Source organism: Drechmeria coniospora, chromosome 01, assembly GCF_001625195.1.
Source record: "Drechmeria coniospora strain ARSEF 6962 chromosome 01, whole genome shotgun sequence".
NCBI classification, from domain to species: domain Eukaryota; kingdom Fungi; phylum Ascomycota; class Sordariomycetes; order Hypocreales; family Ophiocordycipitaceae; genus Drechmeria; species Drechmeria coniospora.
In genome coordinates, this window is record NC_054389.1 from 10075300 (window position 1) to 10097270 (window position 21971).

Consider the following 21971-nt stretch of genomic DNA (forward strand, 5'->3'; position numbering starts at 1 on the left):
CAAATTCATCGTCGCGAAGTGGGAGAACAAATCGGTGCCGCAACGTCATATAAGTATTTATGGGACGCAGCAACGGGAAAGGGAACGCAACAGGCAGATGTCGGCTCTCTGAACTCACTCTTTCCGATTTCCCCGCTCTTCGCGGTTGAATCGAGCCATCTGCGTCTTCAAGGCCGGCGTGTCTGCGCTCACCAGCACGCTCGCCCACTGATCGACGCCCTTGATGTCCTTGCACTTCACCGACCCCTTCCCGAAGCCGATGGGGACGCAGTTTTTGTATATCGTCTCGTAGGAGTGCGGCGGCACAATGAAGGTTTCATGAAAGATGCCGATGTGGTCATGCTTGGCCGCGTTAAACCAGTCCCAAGCCTTGCGGTGCATCTCCTCGTAGGCGAAGCGGTGGATGCTCTCGACGTCGCGGAAGTAGTAGGTGGCGCAGAGCGAGTTGGCGTTGTCTACGTTCAAGCCGCGCCAGTCGCTCATGGTGATGAGACCGAGCTCGTCGCGGCGCCGCATGAGATCGGCGTTCATGGCCATGAACCAGTCACCGATTTCCTTGCCACCGGGACACAGAAAGCCCATCGGGTGATTCATCTGGGCGCCAAGGTTAAAGACGACGAGGCCCTCGACGGCGGGTTCGGTGCCGAAGGAGCCCGACGGCGAGGGCAACTGGGCGGTAGCCCGTCCGGGGACGACATTGGGGTCACGGTAAGGCTGCTTCGGGGAGGACGAGGGTGTCCGGAGGCGGAAGAGCGCGTTGAGTGCGAGGGCGAGAAAGAAGGTGACCGGAGGCACGATGGCGTAGCCGGAGGGAAGCGCGCAGAAGAAGAGCTGGACAAAGGCAGCGGCGCCAATGGGGGCGGCGTTTTGAGTCAAGGTCGTGATGAATCGCTGGAGAGTCGAGTCATAGGTCAGCAACGGTGGCGACGCGTCGCTTCCACGGGCATCGGGCGAGAGAACGAACATTGTATCTGCCCTGGACGACGAACTGGTGCGGGCCACTCGCCGGGGAGAGCTTGGCTCGAAACTCGCGTTCCATTTCGAGAATCTGCTGCTGGCAAGACGGGAAGGCGAGGGCGACGGTAGTTGGACAATGGAAAGATGACGGCAGCCGGCTCGATGATGTGTCGTATCGGCAATACGTCAAATCGGTTTGTACACCAGGTCAAGACTATATATCCTCAATACAGCGTGGAAGGTATCGAATCGGCTCCAGGATAGCGTCCAAGGTCTGGTCGAGGTCGGGTCGAGGTCGGGTCGAGGTCGAGGTCAAGGTCGAGGTCGAGAACGAGAACGAGAACGAGAACGGAAACCGGAACGAGGACGACAGGAGGGTGGGATACTAATAGTGTAGCCCGTCTCCAGGTGCAGTTTGACAGCCGAAAGCCTTGTAAACTATTTGGTGGGCACCAACGGAAGGTTGGCGGAAAGCCTCGAGCTCGACATGCTCGGATTGGGGCGATGCCATCAGTTTCATCTTTCAGCTTCGGGCCATGCTAGCTTCATACGTGCCGCGAGCAGGGCCGGTACGTCATCAGCCACCACTCGACGAACCACCCGGCACATCTGCTGTCGTATTCGCCTCAGACCGCCCTAGCAAGGGCATGCCGCCTAAGCGCCACCGATAGATTCTCTCGCTGCGTCGGAGACAAAAGTTGGGCCGATGACCGAGGACGGGTAGCACTGGTCATGTAATCCATCCGCCGCTTGGATGGCCAAATGTCCCGCAGGCCGAGCCCTACCGGCGTAGCGTCGTGGCACAAGACGTGCCTCGATCCCAATCGGGTGCGGAAACGAGGGAGTCACCTTGTCGCAGTCGTAAGCGTCAACGTACATCTCCTTCATGGGCAGGCGGGCGTAGGCATTATCGTCGAAGCAGAGAGGGACGACACTGAGATCCGAGCAGGTTGCGGGTGGCTCGCATTCACATTCACCTTTGCATTCACCTTTGCATTCGCATTCAGTTAGCTGCGAGCCAGCGCGTTGATTCGTCGTAGGTTGGTATACCGTATAGTTTGTTATTTGGTTGGTTCATGAAGGGACCACCAACCTGTTGATACCATCATACGCCAGCCTCTTCATGCCACATGGCCTAGCAACGGCGGGCAGTGGCAAGAGCTCCCTTGGTGGTTGCCGCCTCATGGTTGGGAGCCTCGGCCCAGGCATCATCCGAAGCCACATGACCCGATGCACATTCTTTTGCCTTCTTCCGCCCGTCGTGGAGCCAATCAGGACGAAAGACAACAACTTCTACTCCGTTCATCACCAGTACGTCCATCACCATTACGTCCATCACCATGTACGTCCATCACCATGTACGTCCATCACCATGTACGTCCATCACCATGTACGAAACAGACTTGCGGCTCTCGGCTCCAAGACCTTTCATCCTCCTCCACGCGGTAACACGGTTCTCCGTCACGGTCCACCACAACTGCCGCATCGCCTTCGCCTCATGTCCTTGTAGCACCTGTAGTACGGAAGGTCCACATTTCCCCAGAGCTTGGTTGCAACACAACGCAGGCACCAATCAGTCTAGGACAGGGCAACCAACCTGAGCAACGAACTTGGTGCACCACGAACCGTCCCTTCTCTGGTTGAACAAAGGATCAGGTGCTTCGGAGAGGGATGCACGCCATATCAGTTCGAGGTGACCGACGAGCTTTCGAGCTTGGCGATGGATTCTATCGCCGGGGAAGACACCAAACAACGGTCGCTTACTTTGTTGAATGTAGACGAAGTGTCTGACCCGGTTTTCACTGTGTCGAAGTCTCAGGGCACTGCAACCAGCTGCCGGCTGCCCAAGGCCTGTCGGTCGCCATCCTCCCTGACTTCTCGGGCAAGCCGTGGAGTAGAACGAATCGTGGTGACATTCGCCTGCTACGTTTTGAAAAAATGATCACAGCATCGTGGCATCCGGAGCTCGGCCACAGCTTCGAGATGCTGTTGGTACAATTGACACGACAATCCATCCAGCCCCCGGTCCCGCGGTGTGCGTTGAGTGGAGAGAAACCAAGGTCAGAGTAATGACATTTCCGAGATGCTGCTGGTATATTTGACACGACAATCCATCCAGCCCCCAGTGCCGTGGTGTGCGTTGAGTCGAGAGAAATCGACGTCACAGCAATGGCATCTTCGTTCGCCCACTGGCAGTATTCTACGCACGACTACTTATAAAGTCACGGTTATGCTTGTCTTCATACATACCGCGCAAGTCCTCATGCGATGCCAAGCTACATCTCCAACCGAGTAGGCTGTCGAATCACATCACAGCGTTCATCACGGTGACGATCCCCTTCAAGCTTTCCCCACGTCTCAACCCCGCAACACCACAACCACCCACCCATGATCCTCCAGTATTCCGGCCCATCGTTCGATTACCCCGAAGCTGGGTACGCCACCCCACATAAGCTGCCATCAACGTCGCATTCGACTGGCGTCGCCGTCATCACCCCTATTCATGACTGTTTTCTCGCCTCGGAATTTCCCTTCCTTCTTCGTCCCGTCCTCCTCTTGCCCTGGGGTATCTCTAGAGGCCCCTCGCCGCCTCCATTCATCACCATGTCGTGCAAGCACTTCATCAACGACCCGACCCACCTAGTCACATCCGCCCTCCAGGCTCTCACTCTCACCAACCCCAATGTTGCGCTCGACGCCACTCACAAGATCATCTACCGCCGTCCCGCCGCCACTTCCCACGATGCCGCCTCGGCGCGGAACGAGGTCTCCATCGTCTCGGGTGGCGGCTCCGGCCACGAGCCCTCGTTTGCAGGCATGGTCGGGCCCGGTCTGCTCTCGGCCGCCGTCGCCGGAACCATCTTCGCCAGCCCATCGGCCGAGCAGGTGCGCCGCGCCATCACCTCTCGCGTCGACACGAAGGAGGGCATCCTCGTTGTCGTCATGAACTACACCGGCGACGTCCTCAACTTTGGCATGGCCGTCGAAAAGGCAAAGGCCGCCGGTGACGCCGCCGTCGAGATGGTCGTCGTCGGGGACGACGTCGGTGTCGGCAGGGCGAAAGCCGGAAAGGTTGGCCGACGGGGCATCGCGGGGACGGTCCTGGTGTTGAAGGTGGCCGGTGCCCTCGCGGCCATGGGGCGGCCGTTGGGTGAGGTGGCGGCCGTCGCGAGGCTGGCGGCGGCCAATATCGTCAGCGTAGGTGCGAGCCTTGCCCATGTTCACGTCCCGGGACGAGCGGTCGACGCGGCGGACGCGTCTGCCTTGGCCTCCGGAGATGTCGAGATTGGCATGGGCATCCACAACGAGCCCGGCTCGGGTAGGGGAAACATGGACCTGCCCAAGCTCGTGGCCACCATGCTCGCCCAGCTCCTCGATCCCGAGGACAAGGACCGTGCGTTCCTCGACGTCAACTCTCGCGAGGTCGTCCTGCTCGTCAACAACCTCGGCGGCGTCAGCGTGCTCGAGCTGGGAGGCATCACTAGCGAAGTCGTCGGTCAGCTCGCAAGCGCGTACGGCATCCGCCCGGTACGCGTCCTCGCCGGCGCCTTCATGACGAGCCTCAACGGCCTCGGCTTCAGCATCTCGCTGCTCAACGTCGTCAACACCGGCGTCGGCATCAACATGGTCGACCTCTTGGATGCCCCGAGCGAGGCTACCGGCTGGGCGGCGCCGATCCGCAAGGAGTCGTGGGAGGCAAGGAACACGTCGACGAGGGAGGACCGCGAGAGCGCGGCCCCTGACGCCAAGCCGAGCGGGCTGAAGATGGATCCTGCGCAGGCCAAGGCAGTGCTGACCAAGGCACTGGAAAATGTCGTTGCGGCCGAGCCCAAGATTACAGAGTACGACACGGTGGTTGGCGATGGCGACTGCGGCATCGGCATGAAGCGGGGCGCCCAAGGTGAGATTGCCCACAGTCAGACCTTGGCCGGACGAGACATGTACCGCTGACACGAGGCAAAGCAATCCTTCGGCATCTGAGCGAAAAGCCCCCGACCGGCGACGTCGTCGTCGACGTCGCCTCGATCGTGTCCGTCGTGGAAAACACCATGGACGGCACCTCGGGTGCGCTCTACGCCATCTTTCTCAACGCCCTGGTGCACGCCCTGCGCGTTCTGGGTCCCGGCAGCGCCACCGCCGACGTCTGGGCACGCGCGCTCAAGCAGTCCTGCGACGCCCTCTCCAAGTATACGCCGGCGCGCCCCGGCGATAGGACTCTCGTCGATGCGCTGCACCCCTTCGTCGAGGTACTCGCCACGACGTGCGACGTCCGGGCCGCCGCCGCCGCCGCGAGGAAGGCCGCCGACGCGACAAAGGGCATGCAGGCGAGCCTGGGGAGGACCGTGTACGTCGGCGGGAGCGGGTACGAGCAGGTGCCCGACCCCGGCGCCTGGGGGTTGGCCTGCTTCTTTGACGGCTTGGCAGGGCTCTGAGCCTCGTCGCGCCTGGGCGTTTCCTTGGAGGAGAAGCCATCGCTACCGTCCGACTTGATATCACTCTGTACGTTTGCGACCATCTGCGATTGACCGCTGCACAATTTGGCAAGCGCTGTGGACGTGTTGCATGCGAATTGAAATCTTCATCAATCAGGTGGCAAACGTCCCATCTCGCCAGTTCGAGAAGGCTCGTGAAAGGAAGACACAAGTGGTCGTATGAAGCACATTGTTTTTAACGCCTATGTCGTCCCAAAGTCCTGCCCTCGAGACGGACCGACCGTAATGTACGTTTCCAATTCCAGAGCACAAAAGTAAAGGCCGATGCAATCATCACAAAACTTAGCTCAGAAGCACCAAAATAACGCTATCGCCCCGCAGGAACCTGTGAGACGGCGGCGGCGGTCAGCACGGCATTCGACGCACACGTAGGGTGGAAGCAAACCGACATTTTGCTGATGAATCTGTCCTTGTTGATCGACTTGGTCTTGCCACCATCCGTCTTGCTCGTTTCCGTCCACATCTCCTTGACGTTTTCGAGAATCATGTTGCAATGGCGGTCAAAGGCCTTGACGCGCGCGAGAAGCTTGCGGTTGTTGCGGATCGAGATGAGCACCTGAACCCGGTTGCGAACGGCCGTCTGCAGGAGGGACAGGGGGCCGGCTGAGAACTCGTACTCTTCGAGTTGGGCAATTTCGTACTCGCTGGAGAGAGTGCTCTCGTTAGCTCGTTGGCCTGCACGCGATTCTGCTTCGTCGCAGAGGGGGGCGGAGAGGGGGGCGGAGAGGGGAGGCCTTGAATCGTACGTGAGATCGGCGCGCGACTTGGTGAGGAGCTCCCTGGTGTTGCGGTTAGATTGCGACGTCTATCGAATGGTAACAAATTCGGGAACGCACTTGATCTTGGGGTCCTCCATTGTGAATGCTGGGCGTGCACGGTCGTGATGAGTTGCTTCGGTGAGGAGATGCGTGAGTGGATGAAGTTGAAGATGCGAGCACACCAAAGCAAGGCTGACGTTTCGATGCTCAAAAAGTTGGCCTGCTCGAGTTGGCGGTCGAACATGATTGGTCCGTGCAGTTCGTCAGGCTGCTGTGGGGCGGCGAGAGACAGTTCACTATTTACTGTAATTATTAATACTTACTTACTGTATACGAATTATTAGCAGGCTGGAGCTGCAACAACGACCAGTGGTAGTCATAGTAGCCTCGAACCCTGTACCTGAAGACGCTGCAATCACTATTAGCTATCCTTGGTCTAATTTTTGGCTTCCCCCCCCCCCCAAGTTTCGCATCCGCTCCCCCGAATCCCGATTCCGTTCCTCCCTCGATGCGCATGCCTGCCCGCACAACGAGCGCACAGCATCGTTGATTGATACCTAGCCTGCCAATGTCCTTCCGAACGCTCGCCGCCCGAGCTGCTGGTTCGGTCGCCAATGCTGCAGGCAGCTGCACTGTTCGAGGTCGAAGCACGGCACAACCCGCAATGGCACTGGGTATCCGGGCGGTACGTTTCACGCGATGGCCAAGAACCGTGCAGTCGTGGCATGGCAAGCTCACAGTGACTCCCACAGCTCTCGAGCGAGGCCAGCACCATCGGAGAGCTTCCCGGCGACGAACCCGACGATGTCGTCTTCGAGAGCAGATACGGCCTGCGGACGGTCATGCTCAACCGTCCGAAGAAGCTCAACTCTCTCAACGGCTCCATGATTCGCAAAATCGTGCCCCGGCTCATCGAGTGGGAGAAGTCGGACATGGCTAACGTGGTGGTGATGAAGGGCGCTGGCGAAAAGGCCCTCTGCGCCGGCGGAGACGTCGCCGCACTGGCCACCTACAACCAGGACGGCGCCGATGGTTGGAGAAAGTCGGCCGAGTACTTTGGCCTCGAATACAAGCTCGACCACTACATTGCGACGTATCAAAAGCCCTACATCGCCTTCATGGATGGCATCACCATGGGCGGCGGCGTTGGCCTGAGCATCCACGCCCCGTTCCGAATTGCCACGGAACGGACGGTGTTTGCCATGCCCGAGACGACGATCGGGTTCTTCCCGGATGTCGGAGCCTCCTTCTTCCTGCCCCGGATGAACGGGTCCGTCGGCACCTACCTGGCCCTGACGAGCGAGAGGTTGACGGGCCCAAACGTCTTCTACGCCGGCGTCGCCACTCACTACCTCCACTCGACGAGCCTGCCAGACCTCGAGGCCCGGTTGGCCGAGCTCCGGTTCCGCGACCATGACACGCTCGCGACGAGATTGGAGGTGATCAACGACACGCTCGAGGAGTTCTGCACGGGCCTACCCTTCAACCAGCCGATGCAGCTGAGCGGCGAGGTCCGGATGGCCATCGACCGCTGCTTCGGCAAGAACAACGTCAAAGACATCGTTGCCGCCCTCGAGCAGGAGCGCGGCGAGACGGAAGAGTGGGCGCGAAGGCAGATCGAGACGCTGCACAAGCGGTCCCCCACGGCCGTCCACGTCGCGCTGCGGCAGATGCGCGTCGGCCGCAAGTGGGACATTGCCGAGGCGTTCGAAAAGGAGCACCAGATGGCGTCCAAGTTCATGCAGCACCACGACTTCACCGAGGGCGTCACGGCGCTGCTCGTCCGCAAGGAGAAGCCCCAGTGGCAGCCCGAGTCTCTCGAGGCCATCCCCGACAGCGACAATCCGGCCAAGCCGTTCTTCGAGTTTGAGAAGAAGAAGGGGTCGCTCGAACTCCTCAGCGACCGCACCTACGCCGAATACCCCTTTGCCGCGCTCGGCGTGCCGTCGGAGAAAGAGATTAGGACCATTATCAAAGACAATTCCTTGACCGCCGAGGAGCTGTCCGGGATGGTCGTGGCCTCACGCAAGGGACGACAAGGCGTCTCGGATGTGGTGAAGGAGATCATGGCGAGGAAGACGACGGTAGACGCCGAGGGCAAGGTGAAGTGGGTCACCGACGACAGTGTTGCATCGAGTCGGCTGTAGAGGAGGGATTCAAGAAAAAAAGGGGACATGTAGGAGTACCATGAAAGAAAGCGATGGAATCTCCAACCTCTGGCTACGGTGCTGCCTAGGCATGGAAAATGGACAGCAGGCACCAGCCACTCTACCATGGACCACTCACGCCCGTCTTCCCTCCGATTCGCTTCGCTCTGGTCTACGTTTTGTCCGTTCTGGGTTGCTCCGCCATAACCAAGGGAATCCTGAGCTGCGGTCACGAGCAGACATGAATACGGCCTCTGGCATGTAATAAAACCCTTGCCCCCCCCCTGATGCTAGCTTCAGCTGCCTTCCATTGGTAAGTAGAGAGCAGTCCCATTTTTGGTCGTAACTGCGATGAATGACTATTGCGTCACGGTAGACGAGACATGGCAGTTGGGCAAGGGCGGTCCAGTCCAGTCATTTCCGCTGGAACCAGAAACGTTGCCGTGCATTCGCCTTCACGTCAGTTGCTGGTATGCTAGACCAGTTGGACCTCGGTAAACGAGCTTTCACCAGAGCAGTTTCACATACGGTGCCCAACCATCAGCTTCGTGCATGACCAAAATCAAGCTCGTTTTCCAGCCAGGCCATGGTGGACAAGAAGGCGACAAACTCCAGGTCGGTTGGGCCGCGGCCTCGCCTACGTGCTTTGGTCACCCTGGAAACAGTGGTCGGTTGGTCTTCTTCAGTGGAAGGCATAGCCGAGGAGACCAACTCGACCATAAGGTTGCCTTGTCTTTTCAGAACGAAGACATAGCTGTGCAAGGTTTCGAGCCATTCGTTCGATGGAACCGAAGGATCTGATGCGCATTTCGGCGAGGGCGTCCTTGACGGCCGCGGCTGTATCGGATGGGATGAGCAGCGATTCAATGGCCAGCATCGTTTGCACGGGCGTGTCTTCCCGGGACAAGCCGTTGCGCACGAGTGACTTCTGAAAGTCGCCACTATGGCTGTTCCAGATCAGGAAGAGAGCAATGGACTCCTCGTCGTCGAAGCGTTGTTTGGCCTCCGGATCGAATAGTGAAGGGCGGACGAATCCGTTCATGTACCGTTCGAAGCCCAAGATTTTGAGTTTGAGGGTCATGGCGTCCTCCCAATGTGGGTATTTTTGAATTTCTGGAGTTTGTCAGCTTCTGCGGTGACTTGACCAGCTAGGATGGCCGAGACGATAGCATCCGTCTTCTCCACATCGTTCAGGAGCGGGAGGCGAGGGATTGTATCCATATCGGGCGTTCGTCGTTGCAGCAGATGTTAGCAGACGCATCGTGAGACGTGAACGGATGGGTTCCGACTTGCAAGTTGACGTGAAGAGGGTGTGTGAGGGGCAGAAGCGTACAACACGAGCAGCTTGGTAGCGAGCCACGACTTGGGGATATCGGAGGCAAAAGAGTGATGAGGAGAGAAGCAGGCCGTGTTGGGCGGTGGAAAGAAGCAGGTGCGGTAATAGGTTGATGAAGGATGTCGGCAGCGAACAGTTTCATATTTTCGTCACTTTACCCGGGCAACGGGTGGTCCGAACAGCTGGTAGAATGAACAACAACAAGGTGGCGCACCTGGCGGCGGCTGCACAAGTAGTCCTGATCCCGTCAGGTCGTTTGGTTCGGGGCCAAACGGTGCACCCTTCTCATCTCCTGGGCTTGGGCAGCAGCATCGTGTTCTTTTTAGTTTTTAGCAAACGAGAGTAGCGAGCATGGGAGACGGTGGATTCTGGGCGTAAATGGTATTTCCAGAGTAGATGGCGAAACAATCATTACGATCAGTACAGCATTACTTGGCTTATTGATGGGACGCGCAAGTTTGTGCAACGAGCGACTGCGAATCACAGCCGTGTGATGAATCAACGGCAAGGTGGTGCAGCTTGGTGCCGTCATCGTCACTGGTCACATTGGCATGCAACGTATGTATCATGTTATAATTGTAGCGAGGACGAAGGAGAGGGTTGGAGGGCTAAGAGCAAGCACATTAGTACTGTGCACCCAAGTGCAGTGCATGAAATGTGGGTGGAAAGAAGATGGACGTGAAAGTGGAAGCGGGGGTGAAGGTTGGAAGGATGTTAGGTAAGCACGATGGTATGGGGCCATCGTTCCGTCGACATCAAGTCGAGTGCAGCGTGAATGGCGCAAAATGCGGAGCGGAATAACCTCAGCATTGAATTGGGCTGTCAGTCGATGAACAAGTACGTACTTACTCCGTACTTGTTGCGGCATCTGGGCACGAGCAAAAAGGGTTGGCCAGGACCAGGGTGGAGGGGTAGGCTCAACAAGGCGTTCCGCGTGCTCCGGAGCGTAAGCTGAGATGTCGACAAAATAGCAGGCGGCGAAGGAACGGCTAGTAGATACTAGGATGGGTCCAACTACTGTACTGTGAGTGTACTTGAGTATGATGAAAAGATGGTGGGAAAGATGGTGGGATGCAAGATGTGACGACGGAGGGAACGACGCCAAAACAGAACACCTCTTGCAACATGACTGGGCGGAGAGTGACTGGGCGGAGAGTGACTGGGCGGAGAGTGACTGGCGTGGAGCGGTGGGCTGCCTGTCGCTCACTTCGCAGCGGTAGGGGATGGCGTGGTCGGATGGTACGCCAGCAAGAAAGCTGGAGAACGAGGAGTGGATGCAACGGGGACGAGCGAGCGAGCAGGAGGTGCTGGCAGCATCGCTGGGTTGGAGGATGAGGATGGGTCATGAGGATGGAACATGGGCATGGAGGGAATGTGGGGATGGCCTCAACAACCAGGCAGCGACACAAGCCACGCCCTACGTACTTGTACGGGTATAAAAGGCAGCGACGCCCACCGCCACGCTCACGAGCGCAGGCCGTCAAGTCAGCGCGGCAGGACAAGCCCAACTGCGCCCTTTCCGCTGTTTTCGGATCGTCTCTTGTTGCTGCCACAGTATCGAACGCGCGGACACCATTAAAGTACGAATGATTCCGCAGGCAGCATTTTGAGAGGCATCCATCTGTGTTCCATACTGCACTCAAGTATATTAGTACAATACGTACAGTACTTGCAGTAGTACGTACTTACATGGACTCCAGTTAGACACCCAAGTACGAGTATTATTACTTTACACTTGCTTGCAGTACGTGTACCAGTACGGAGCACACACACGTTCACCTGCGGTAAGTACTCCATATTAGGTACTAGTATGATAAATGCGCATAATTTATTAACTCTCAAGGTTACTCGTCAGCGCATACTCCGTACTGCATATTATTACTTGTACTCCGTACTTGTGCACCGTACATGTGCACTTACTTGTACAGGTAGGTATTAATAATAAGTACTGTACGGAGTACTTACTGTTCAGCAGGTACTTACAGTGCTGCAAGTACAAGTAATACTCTACAGAGCACAGTACTACACGTTCGGTACAGAGTAATTATTATCAAGTACTGCCGCTCTAGGAGACTGCCCCGCCACTGCACAGGCACCCGCACAGCTTTAGCACCAATCCGTACTAGAGCTATTGTACCGCCTTGGAGGCGAGCGGCCAGTGCTGTGTCCGAGTTCCAGCGTCCCAACTCGCACCAACGGTCCCTGGCCCTGGCTGGACCGTGGCCCACAGCGCCACACCCACAAGCCTAAGTACAAGTGCCACAACGGGCCACGGTTGTCGGTCCTTCGGCTGCCCCAACATACAACTAGATACCTAGTACTTACAGTACAGTACTTTGGTGCCTACACATGCACCCATTGCTCGCTGTTTGAGACCTCCAAACCCCTGGACCCGGAGCTAGGCCCTGCTTGGCTCAACACAGAAGCGACCGCTGGGCCCCGCTCAAGCTCAGCGGCAGCAATCAAAATCACGGGCACAGTAACTAACTGTATTACTGTTCTTGTACGTGCGTTACAGGTACTTCGTACACGCTGGTGTTAGCCGTCAACGCGTCCCGTCGCCGCAGCACTAACACGCAATCTGCCGCCGTCAACACCACCCCGTCCCATCCTGCAACACGTCGCGCGTGCAGTCACCATTCACCCACCACAGGTGAATTGCGCACGACTATCGGTCATTCATACTATCGTCTTGCGCATCCTCTCCTGTGCTTTTTTTATCTTTCTTTCCGAATTTCCCTTTTCCTCCTTTTCCTACTCGATCCTGCCTCGACCCTGTCGGGCCTGTCGCAGACACGCCCGCCCTGAAGTCGCTGCACCCTGGACGGAGTAAAGTGGCAGCGGGTCCCGTCGCGCACACGCGACAAATTGCAGCGTGCTTCGCGCGTCACGAACCATGAGATGACACCCGCCTCCTCAATTTGATTCGGCCTCGCACTTGCTCCGTACACCTACTTACTTACTTGCACCTACATATACCACACGCACGCACGATTCGCACTACCTGTGCTGCACATCAACTCGCTCCACATCCGCACATGCTGCCTTTGCATTTTGCTTCCAGGTCTATTTACCTTTGTCCTTGCATCCGCATCTGCATCTGCATCCGCCGCCTTCTCCTCCCTCTAGTTGCAGCCGACCGCCGACCCTGCCAAACGTTGCCGAACCTAGATTCTCCTCTCCTGCTCGCCTCAAAACAACAAGCCTGCACCGGCGACGGCGACGGCAGCGACGCAATCGACCGCCACCGCAGCCGCCACCGCCCGTCGCGAGCCCTGGCTGCCGCTGCACGACCCTCCTCTCTCGAGCCCGAGCCCGCGGGGAGCCATCGTCGACAATGGCGACTCCTCGCCCTCACGCCGCCTCGCCCGGCGGTGCGTGGTCGGGCGCCCTCACGGCTGCTCCCACGCCCACGCAACCCCCGCCCGACGAGACGGGGCTGCAATCCAAACCCATGGGCCGTACGCTTACCCCCCTTTCCCGCCTCGCCCTCTGCTTTCGTTCCATGCCTTTCCGCGCCGGGCCTGCGTCCGCTGACTTGTTCTTCCCTCCCAGTCAAGGTCCACTACACCTTCGACAAGGAGGCCAAGGTCAACTGCCTAGCTCGCCACCCGCAGACGCTCGTCGTGCAGACGGTCCCCGTCGACGACAGAAACACAATCGGCATCGTCGACCTGAGATCCTGCGTCCACGCCATCGTCCAGTGCAGCCCCGAGCTTGCCGGCCACGACAGCGACTACGCCGTCTACGCCGTCGACTACTCCGAGTCGGATCTGCCCTTGGTCGGCCAGGGCATGCTCTCCTGGATTCTCGACTCGATGCGTCCCGCCGCCGCCGACCCGATCGCTCACCAACCCCAGATGGTTACCGGCCGCGTCACCAAGAACCTTCTCGCCGTCTTCGGGGGAGGCAACAAGGATACCCTCGAGGTCCGCCTGAGGCTCTCGAGCTCCGCCAAGGTCCTCCGACCCTTGCACCACGACGCCGCCGACTTGGACCTTCAGCAGCAGGGTCAGCAGCACGGCGTCGACCGGCTCATCGACTGCGCCATCGAGGCTGCCACCATGACCTCCCCGGGAGGCTTGGAATGGAACGCCTTCGTTCAGTCCAACCCCCAGCTCGGCCACGCCGCCCACGTCTCCCGCGTCGCCTCGCCGGCCCTTTCCCAGAGCCGGATCCCCGCGCCCAACGTGCAAGAGTCGACGCTCCAGCAGCAGCCCCCCGCCGTCGCCCCCCGAGAACAGACGGCAAGTGCCCTGCCGCCAGCGGGCCGGCAGAACCCTCCTCCCGAGCCGCACGAGGTTCAGCGAGTGGCCCCGACGCCCGTCGACCTCAACGAGCTGCCCACCGCTCCCTCGTCGAGACCGTCGAGCCGCGCGTCCAACAGGGCACCTCGGAAGAGGCAGCCGACCGGTCGCCCGCGGGGGAGGCCGCGCAAGAGGCCCGCCGAGGCCGCCACCTCGGGAGCCGAAGACGCCGCCACCGAAACCGACGACGCGTCCAGCAGGAAGCGGGCGAAGACGACCAAGGCCAACGCGGCCGAGAGCAAGGCGGCCATGAACCCCTTTGCCGCCGCAAACGAGTCCCTGCGCGTCGCCGCCAGCATCTCCGGTTCCCTGAGAAACTTTCGTCCCGTCGCCGCCGGCGGCGAGTCGGCGCCGGGCGGTCAGTTCCAGGAAACGCCTCGTGCTCCCACGCCCGTTCCCGAAGGAAGTCCGTACGGGGGACCTTTGCGGACCCAGAACCCGAGCAAGCTACGGCGGGAGTCGACCCTGGGTCAGCAGCACGACGCCGCGAGGTTATCCGAGTCGAGGCTGCAGCCGCTGTCCCCGAGCCAGGAGGATGGCCGGTCGCCCGAGTCTCTGGCCGCCACCCCCGCTGCCTTTTCGGACGGCAGCATGCTCGACATCTGCTCCTCGCCGCCCATGCAACGGCCGACACCCTTCATGCGGTCTAGTCCGCCGCCGTCGAGCCCTGTGCTGCCGCCGATGCCGGCCAGCGACTTTCCGCATCCCTCTGCCTTTGCCCACGGCGAGCTCGAGGCTCTCTTCGGCGAGGAGCCCCTCCATCGCACCCTCCAGCCAACCCAGCCTCGTTCGGCCAAACCGATGCCCAAGAGGGCCAGCGGCGTGCCGATACAGGTCTTCCAGATGCAAGACGGCCCCATGGGCCAAGACATGGTCTTCCTCCACAGCCTCAACGGCGCACCCCACCCGTCGCCCGACGCCGAGTCGCAGGCGCCGAACTACCCTCCTGCTCATCTCGTCCACCCTCATCCCATGTCGGCGCCCCCGGCGCCATACCACCACCCTCCTCCGCCTTCGAGCGACGCCCCGACCCTGCCGCCGTTGAAGAACGAGGCTCCGGGATACCCGAACGCGGCGCGCGTCGCGACCAGGCGGAAGCCCAAGCCGGTCAACGCATCGTCCGTCCACCGTCCGAGCATGGTGCCTACGCCGCCGCCGACGACGGATGCGGCGGAAAGGCCGACGAGTCCGTTGCCTGCCGCACGACCGTCGACGTACGCGGCCCAGGAAAACTCGGCGCCCGTGGCGGAGCCCATCAGAGGCCTCGCTCAGGAGGGTGCCGACCCCTCCCGTCGCGATGTTCGGATCAAGCCTGCTTCTCCCGAGCCTGCGTCGACGACAGCAACGCCCGTGGAGCAGCAGCAGCAGCAGCAGCAGCAGACGGAAGAACATGCGCCGAAGGAGCGGTCTCGGAAACCGCCCACCGAGCCGTCAAAGGTGGGAAGTCGCTCCTTCGGTCGATCGCAATCCGCAGGCGCCCTGATCCTGCCCCAAGTCGCCGCCAGCGAGCCGGCTGGTCCATCCTCCTTGTCGCACTCCGTCACGCCCGAGCTCGACCGCCCGCCGCCCGCCGCGCCCTCGGCCTTGAAGAGGGCCGCATCCTCGGGTCCGCTGGCCCTGCCGGTGCCCGCGAGCGATCCCGTCGGGCCGGCCAGCTCACGCTCGCACGTCGTCGGCCACGAGCAGGCCAAGGCATCCGTTCAGGCCGATGACGCCGCACCTCCGCCCTCGTCGCCGCCCGTGCACCGGTCGAACAAGAACTTTGTCAAGAAGAACGCCATCAAGCAGCGGTTGGAGCAGGCCATAATCAACGGGGAGATGCCTCCGTTCTGCAGCAACTGCGGGAACATCGAAACGCCCACCTGGCGAAAAATATGGGTGCAGGAGAAGGACGGCGAGCTGCCGAAGAATATCGACCTGTCGGAAAAACCCGGCATGATCACGGCGCTCGAGGTCCTGACGCGCGACGCCGACGAAAAGGTCACGCGGCACCGCATCACCAAGAAGGGCTTGGCGCCAAAGGAGGACAAGTCGGAGTGGGAGGAGCTGCTGCTCTGCAACCCGTGCGGAATCTGGCTCTGCAAGTGCAAGGTCCACCGGCCGGCGGACCGATGGAACAAGGACCAGGAGCGGCTCGGCCAGGAGCGCCGTCGGAAGGGCACCGGCCGGAACACGTCTCGCCCCAAGAAGTCGCGCCCCAAGAGCGAGGCGCCGTCCGGATTGACGTCGGAGGCCTATCTGCCGACCGATCCTTGCGGACCGCCGCCGCACAAGACGACGGAGCCCGCGCCCCCGCAGGCCAACGTGTCGTCGCGCCCGGGCAGCCAGCAGGATTCGCATGCACGAGCCCCGATGACGGTCGGTGGCGACGCTGAATCGCTTCCGGGATCGACGCACTCGCGCGGCAGCGGCACCGCCCAGAGCCCCGTGGATCTTTCATTCGACGAGGCCGTCGGCAGCACCAAGAGGCTGCTGTTTCCGTCGCCGAAGAAAGACGGGCAGATGAAGTCGCTGGGCGGGATTGATGCGAACGTCGTGCAGGTCCCCGATGAGTTCCAGCCGCTCAAGGGATCCCTCGCGGCCGCGGGCGAGAAGGAGAACGCGCTCGCTCCGTTGCGGAAGAACGACGAGGACGACTTCGAAGCTCTGTTCAGGAGCCCGGCTCTGGCCAGGCCGTCGACGCCGCCGCCCAACGCCGAGCCCGAGGCGAATGCGGAGAATGTCGAGCGGTTCAAGACGCCGACGCGACGCACGCCGAGCCACAGGCCGATAACGAGGAGCGTGACGAGGAGCGTCTCGCGCTCGCTGCGCATGGCGGCCGTCGTGGCGTCCCCGAGCCAGCTGCTGGCCCAGCAGACGCCGACGAAGACGCCGCGGTTCGGCCTCGGCGCTCTGGGAAGCGTCGGGCCGCGGAGGAGCCCGCGCAATCTGGGCAACGAGCTGTCGCCGACGAGCCGCAACATCCACGAGGCCTTTGGCGGCTTCTCGGACGACATCAGCTTCGACATTCCCGACAACATGGATCTGAACCTCCTGCCGATGCTGGATCAGATGGACTCGGGCCTGAACTCGGACATGCTCATGTGCCTCGACCAATTCTTCAGCACCGACGCCCTCATGACGAGCTCGCCTACCCAGAGCAGGACGCACGCCGGCCTCGACGGCAACGGCTCCCCAAGGAACTGGGCGCAGTGAAGCGAGGATGGCGTGGATGGAGACGCGGGCAAGCAAGGGGACGGAAGGAGGGATCGTCGTATGCGGACGCATTCATTGCGCCCGGCGACTGGGCTATGACTGATGACGAGCGTTTTTGCACATGCATAAGAGGAAGGGAGTTTTGTTGCCTTGCTTTCATTTCTGGCATGGCCTGCTTGTCTGTCCGTCGGGCGGTAGCAGGACGGATGGATACCCAATTATGATACCACGGAGAGGGGCGATCGATGTCATGCCTCCTCGATGGCCGGGCCCACGGCTCACGGATGGAGTACGAAGGCCAGCTAGATAATTTACCGGAGAATCTGGTAGAACAGTCGACCGAGGTTGTCTCCGCGACAAAGCTTCGAGGGTCAATACAATCAAGAGTCAGATAACACAGGATGCAATGCTGTAGAGTACGCCGGTGAAATGCTGCAGGCGCGCGTGCATTTACCATTCTTGAGAGCATCAGAAGCTTTGCAAAGCCAGGGGGGCGACCGGCTTCTTGCGGAGATGTTGACGAACCGGTTACGCCATGATGTAGTTCAGAGATAGTTAATACGGAGTTTGACGCTGTCGTTGAAGAAGCACAGAGGAAGTTCCAGCATACAGTATTTGTTGTATGCGTTGTCGGACCGGCCCCACTCGGCCAATGTTCCGAGGACAAAGACCAATGACAGCGAAGGGATGGCACCTAGGCACTTACGTGTGAAGGCTAGGCTATAATCGGCTAGACCGGGGAACGCGCCAGTTTAATTAGCTTGGGCAGATTACTGCCGCCAGACGCGTCCACCGCGTCTGCCGCAACTGATGCCTGGAAGTTCAGGCCTCTTTACCATCGGCAAGCAAACGACGACGACGAGGTCTCTCTGCCTCTCTCGCGCTGCTGCAGCATCACCAGCGATTTCTTAACTTTACACTGCGCAGCTGCCGCTACCCCTCTGCCACTGCGGCCGTGCTCGCGACGCCCACTGCCGACCATGGCGGACGCCGACATCCACGACCGCTTCTCGCCCAACAAACCCCTCGAGCCCGATGTCGTGGCTGAGCTGCGATCCATGATGCGTCTGCACGACCTCTCCGCCGAGGATCTCTACTTCAAATGGGAGTCGTACTGTATAAAGCTCGACCTCGACGCTCAGGACCTCCGGCTCAAGCACGTGCGCAACCTCAAGCAGAGCATACAGGATGCGCTCGAGAGGAACCACCGGCAGGCCCAGGTCAAATCCGAGCGCAAGGTGCAGGCAACGCCGAGAGCATCCGGCACCGACGTCTTCGGCATGCTCGAGGGCTTGGTGCCCAGCACGCCGGCCTCGGGGGGGAAGCTCGGCCGGGCCCCTGGCAGTGGGAGCACAATCAAACGGAGAACAGAGACGCCCCACGGCCTGGGAAGTTCTCCGGCCGGCGGCATGCGGGAACAGTTGAGGGCGATGAACGGTCAATCGTATGTACCCAAAAAGTTCTCGTCATCCGCCCGCGGCCATATGGCCGTTGTGGCCGGGGGGTGGGGGGCGGTATGAAGAGTGGGAGATGTTGCGAGCTAACAGCCGTGTCCTCTCAGTGCCACCTCCTTCAGCGACCGAGCAAACCCGGGCGAGGTCATCGAAGTCCTCAACGATAGCCTCCCGCCTCACGAACCGCCCATGGCGCCCTTCTCCGAGCCACGGATCAAGCTCACCGCCGCGTCGGACCAGAAGAAGATGGCATTCAAGCCGCTCGCCATGAAGCTCTCCGAGTCGAGCGAGATGCTCGACGACCGCATCGACGACTTCCTCAGCCTTGTTCAACAGCACCACAACCTCGAAGACTCGGCCTTTGGCAACGGCGCGAGCCAGGGCACGGCCGAGATCGTCGTCGTCGGCCGCATCGCCTCCGATTCCCTTGAGGGAAAATTGAACGCCGCCTCGCTCGTCATCGAGATGTCGCGACGGACCGGCATGGGCTTCCGCGTGCCGCTCAACATGAACAAGATACGCCAATGGGCCTTCTTCCCCGGGCAGATCGTTGCCCTCAAGGGCGTCAACCCGACGGGGAACGAGTTCGTCGTCCATGAGCAGCTGGACGTGCCGCTGCTGCCCAGCGCTGCCTCAACCGCCGCCGCGCTGCAGGGGCACCGTGAGAGGCTCATGGGGGGGGCCGACGCCGACGTCGACACCGAGCCCCGGCCGCTGAGCATTCTATTCGCCTCGGGTCCCTACACGGCAGACGACACACTCGACTTCGAGCCGCTCCACGCGCTCTGCAGCCAGGCAGCCGACACGTACGCCGACGCCCTCGTCCTCACCGGCCCCTTTCTCGACATCGACCACCCACTCATCGCGACGGGCGACTTCGACCTACCGGACGAGGCCAACTACGACCCCGACACGGTGACGATGAACACCGTCTTCAAGCACCTCGTCGCTCCCGCCCTCGTCCGGCTTGCGGCCGCGAACCCGCAGATGACCATCGTTCTCGTCCCCTCGGTCCGCGACGTCCTTGACAAGCACGTTGCCTGGCCGCAGGACGCCGTCGTCCGCAAGGAGCTCGGCCTGCCGAAGTCGGTGCGCTTCGTCACCAACCCGATGACTCTCTCCGTCAACGACATGGTTCTCGGCATCTCGAGCCAGGATATCCTCTACGAGCTGCGGGCCGAGGAGGTCGCCCAAGGCGTCGTCAGCGGCGAGCTCATGGGCCGTCTGGTCAGGCACCTCGTCGAGCAGCGCCACTACTTCCCGCTCTTCCCGCCCACCGACCGCGCGAGGCTGCCGAGGACAGGTACCGAGGACGGCAGGGCGACGGGTGCGATGCTGGATGTCGCGTACCTGAAGCTCGGCGAGATGGTCAACGTACGGCCCGACGTCATGATGATGCCGAGTGCACTGCCGCCGTTTGCAAGAGTAGGTGGAAAAGCCCAACGTCTGCCCGAAGACCCCCTCCTTTTTGGCCCTTCCTTTGCACACTCGAACCGGATAGGATTGCTGACGGGCTTTGTTTTTAGGTTGTCGAGAGCGTCCTCGCCATCAACCCGGGCCACTTGTCCAAGCGCAAGGGCGCGGGCACGTATGCCCGTATGACGTTGCATGCGCCCAAGACGAAGGGCACCGAGTCGGCCGATGGTATGGTGAGCCACCGGGTCTTCGACAGGGCGCGGGTGGAAATTGTGCGGATATGAAACGAAAGACGACATGACATGACACGACATAGCATAGCATAGAGCAGTATTAGGTGCATATGGACGAGGAGGAGTGGTCTTGGAAGCCTGGGAATGCCATTGGACGGCGGGGTATCTCTTATTTGTTGTATTGTATTCGGAGCCAGTACGCATGCGCCGCAAAAGGGACGGACAAGACGGAGGAAGCAGAATCTAGCCGGCGTCACCTCTCCATGTCTGCATCCACCTTGCGCCTCTTGTCGGCGTCGTGGCGATCCGCATCCCCGTCTCGGGACGTGCTCCGCTTCCGACTCCTGCGATTGTCGTCGTGGCGCCGCCTCGGGGAGCGCGAGCGGGATCGCGTCCGTGATCGGCGGCGGCGGTAGTCGTCGTCATCTCGCGTGCGATAGCTGTCTCCTCCGTCTCCTCTGTCCCGCATGTCAGCACCCTTCCTTGGGCCCAGCGGGATCGCGTTGGCGCCGTTGGCACCCCTCTCGTCGGATCGGAACCGGTCGTCGTCGGGTCGGAACCGGTCGTCTCCGTCGAATTTACTGCTGCCAGTCCTGTCCCCTCGCCGCCCAGAGTCATCGTGCCTCTGCCCCCACTGACCAGTATCCTCCGACCTCATGTCCCTGTACTTGGTGGCGCCCTTGCGGCCGAGCTTGGTCATGTCCCTCCTCTGGAGGTACTCGGGCAGGGCCTCGCGGTTCCTCACATCGTCCTGTATGCGGCTGCCCATAATGTCCCGCTGCAGCAGGCCGGCGGCCTCGGTCTCGGCCTGGAAGAAGGCGCCCTTGTGGTAGTACTTTTGCATGAAGCTCATCTTGCCCTTGGCATCCTTTTCGTCTCGCTGTTTCGCAAGGTGCTCCTCGTCCTCGGCCGCCCGCTCCTCGGCCGTGAGATTGCGTCGCCGCTCGACCTCCTCGAGTTCCTTCTCACGCTCCTCGACGGCGGTGCGGGCGCGCTTGAGCCGCTTGAGCTCACGGACCCGCCACGCGGCTTCCTCGGCGGCCGGGTCGAGTTCGTCGGTGGTGTCGACGTCGGATTCGGCATTTTCCTCGTCGTCCCAGTGTTTCTTGCCAGCGGCGCGGGCGGCGAGGTCCTTTCGGATCTGCTCCTCGACGAGGTCGTCCGTCGCCTTCTTCTTCGCCTCCTCCTCGGCCTCGCGCGCAGCCTCGTCGGCGTCTTGCTTGGCCGTCTTGGCCCGCTGGCTCTTTGGTACGAACTTGGGCCGCATCATGAGCTTCCTCGGCGCCTCCTCCTCGCTGCTGCTGCTTGCCTCGTCCGACCCGCTCTCGTCCTCCTCGTCATCGTCATCGTCCGACCCGCCGCTCTCATCCTCGTCCTCGGTGACGAAACCCTGCTCGGCGGCGAGCCTCTCTGCCCTCTGGGTGGCCTTCCTTCGCTCCGCTGCTTCCCTCTCGCGCTCGTTCTGCCGCGCATTGAGGTCGATGCGGTTGAGGTTGCTGATGATCTTGCCTGCACTCGCGGCCTTGGGTGGTGGTGGGATCTTGGGCCCGGGCGCGACCGCCGTTTCACCGTCGTCGCTATCGGATTCTGAGGAAGATGAGGCGCCTGTGGCCTTTCCGGCACGGTGGCGAGCCGGCCGGATGGGGTTTGCCGTCATGCGTTTGGGAGGCATGTT

The 21971-nt window shown here is 60.8% G+C and overlaps 8 protein-coding genes across 8 annotated transcripts; 4 read left to right on the forward strand and 4 right to left on the reverse strand.

Moving 5' to 3' along the window:
* Positions 1-114: 114 nt before the first annotated feature.
* On the reverse strand, positions 115-1039 carry DCS_02666 (uncharacterized protein; the record flags this gene model as incomplete). Its single annotated transcript, XM_040799993.1, has 2 exons — positions 115-891; positions 965-1039. 2 exons carry the CDS (start codon positions 1037-1039, stop codon positions 115-117), a joined length of 852 nt encoding a protein of 283 aa, XP_040660876.1.
* Positions 1040-3345: 2306 nt separating this feature from the next.
* On the forward strand, positions 3346-5390 carry DCS_02667 (uncharacterized protein; the record flags this gene model as incomplete). Its single annotated transcript, XM_040799994.1, has 2 exons — positions 3346-4858; positions 4921-5390. 2 exons carry the CDS (start codon positions 3346-3348, stop codon positions 5388-5390), a joined length of 1983 nt encoding a protein of 660 aa, XP_040660877.1.
* Positions 5391-5732: 342 nt separating this feature from the next.
* DCS_02668 (small nuclear ribonucleoprotein Sm D2) lies at positions 5733-6306 on the reverse strand (the record flags this gene model as incomplete). The annotated part of the gene is made up of 3 exons (XM_040799995.1): positions 5733-5775; positions 5840-6229; positions 6287-6306. 3 exons carry the CDS (start codon positions 6304-6306, stop codon positions 5733-5735), a joined length of 453 nt encoding a protein of 150 aa, XP_040660878.1.
* Positions 6307-6776: 470 nt separating this feature from the next.
* Positions 6777-8355, forward strand: DCS_02669 (3-hydroxyisobutyryl-CoA hydrolase; the record flags this gene model as incomplete). Its single annotated transcript, XM_040799996.1, has 2 exons — positions 6777-6893; positions 6961-8355. The coding sequence occupies 2 exons, from the start codon at positions 6777-6779 to the stop codon at positions 8353-8355; spliced, it is 1512 nt and encodes a 503-aa protein (XP_040660879.1).
* Positions 8356-9037: 682 nt separating this feature from the next.
* Positions 9038-9616, reverse strand: DCS_02670 (uncharacterized protein; the record flags this gene model as incomplete). The annotated part of the gene is made up of 2 exons (XM_040799997.1): positions 9038-9468; positions 9520-9616. 2 exons carry the CDS (start codon positions 9614-9616, stop codon positions 9038-9040), a joined length of 528 nt encoding a protein of 175 aa, XP_040660880.1.
* Positions 9617-13028: 3412 nt separating this feature from the next.
* DCS_02671 (uncharacterized protein) lies at positions 13029-17193 on the forward strand (the record flags this gene model as incomplete). The annotated part of the gene is made up of 2 exons (XM_040799998.1): positions 13029-13152; positions 13247-17193. The coding sequence occupies 2 exons, from the start codon at positions 13029-13031 to the stop codon at positions 17191-17193; spliced, it is 4071 nt and encodes a 1356-aa protein (XP_040660881.1).
* Positions 17194-18173: 980 nt separating this feature from the next.
* On the forward strand, positions 18174-20347 carry DCS_02672 (uncharacterized protein; the record flags this gene model as incomplete). The annotated part of the gene is made up of 3 exons (XM_040799999.1): positions 18174-18637; positions 18755-20072; positions 20174-20347. The coding sequence occupies 3 exons, from the start codon at positions 18174-18176 to the stop codon at positions 20345-20347; spliced, it is 1956 nt and encodes a 651-aa protein (XP_040660882.1).
* Positions 20348-20549: 202 nt separating this feature from the next.
* DCS_02673 (uncharacterized protein) lies at positions 20550-21968 on the reverse strand (the record flags this gene model as incomplete). Its single annotated transcript, XM_040800000.1, has 1 exon — positions 20550-21968. One exon carries the CDS (start codon positions 21966-21968, stop codon positions 20550-20552), a length of 1419 nt encoding a protein of 472 aa, XP_040660883.1.
* Positions 21969-21971: the final 3 nt, after the last annotated feature.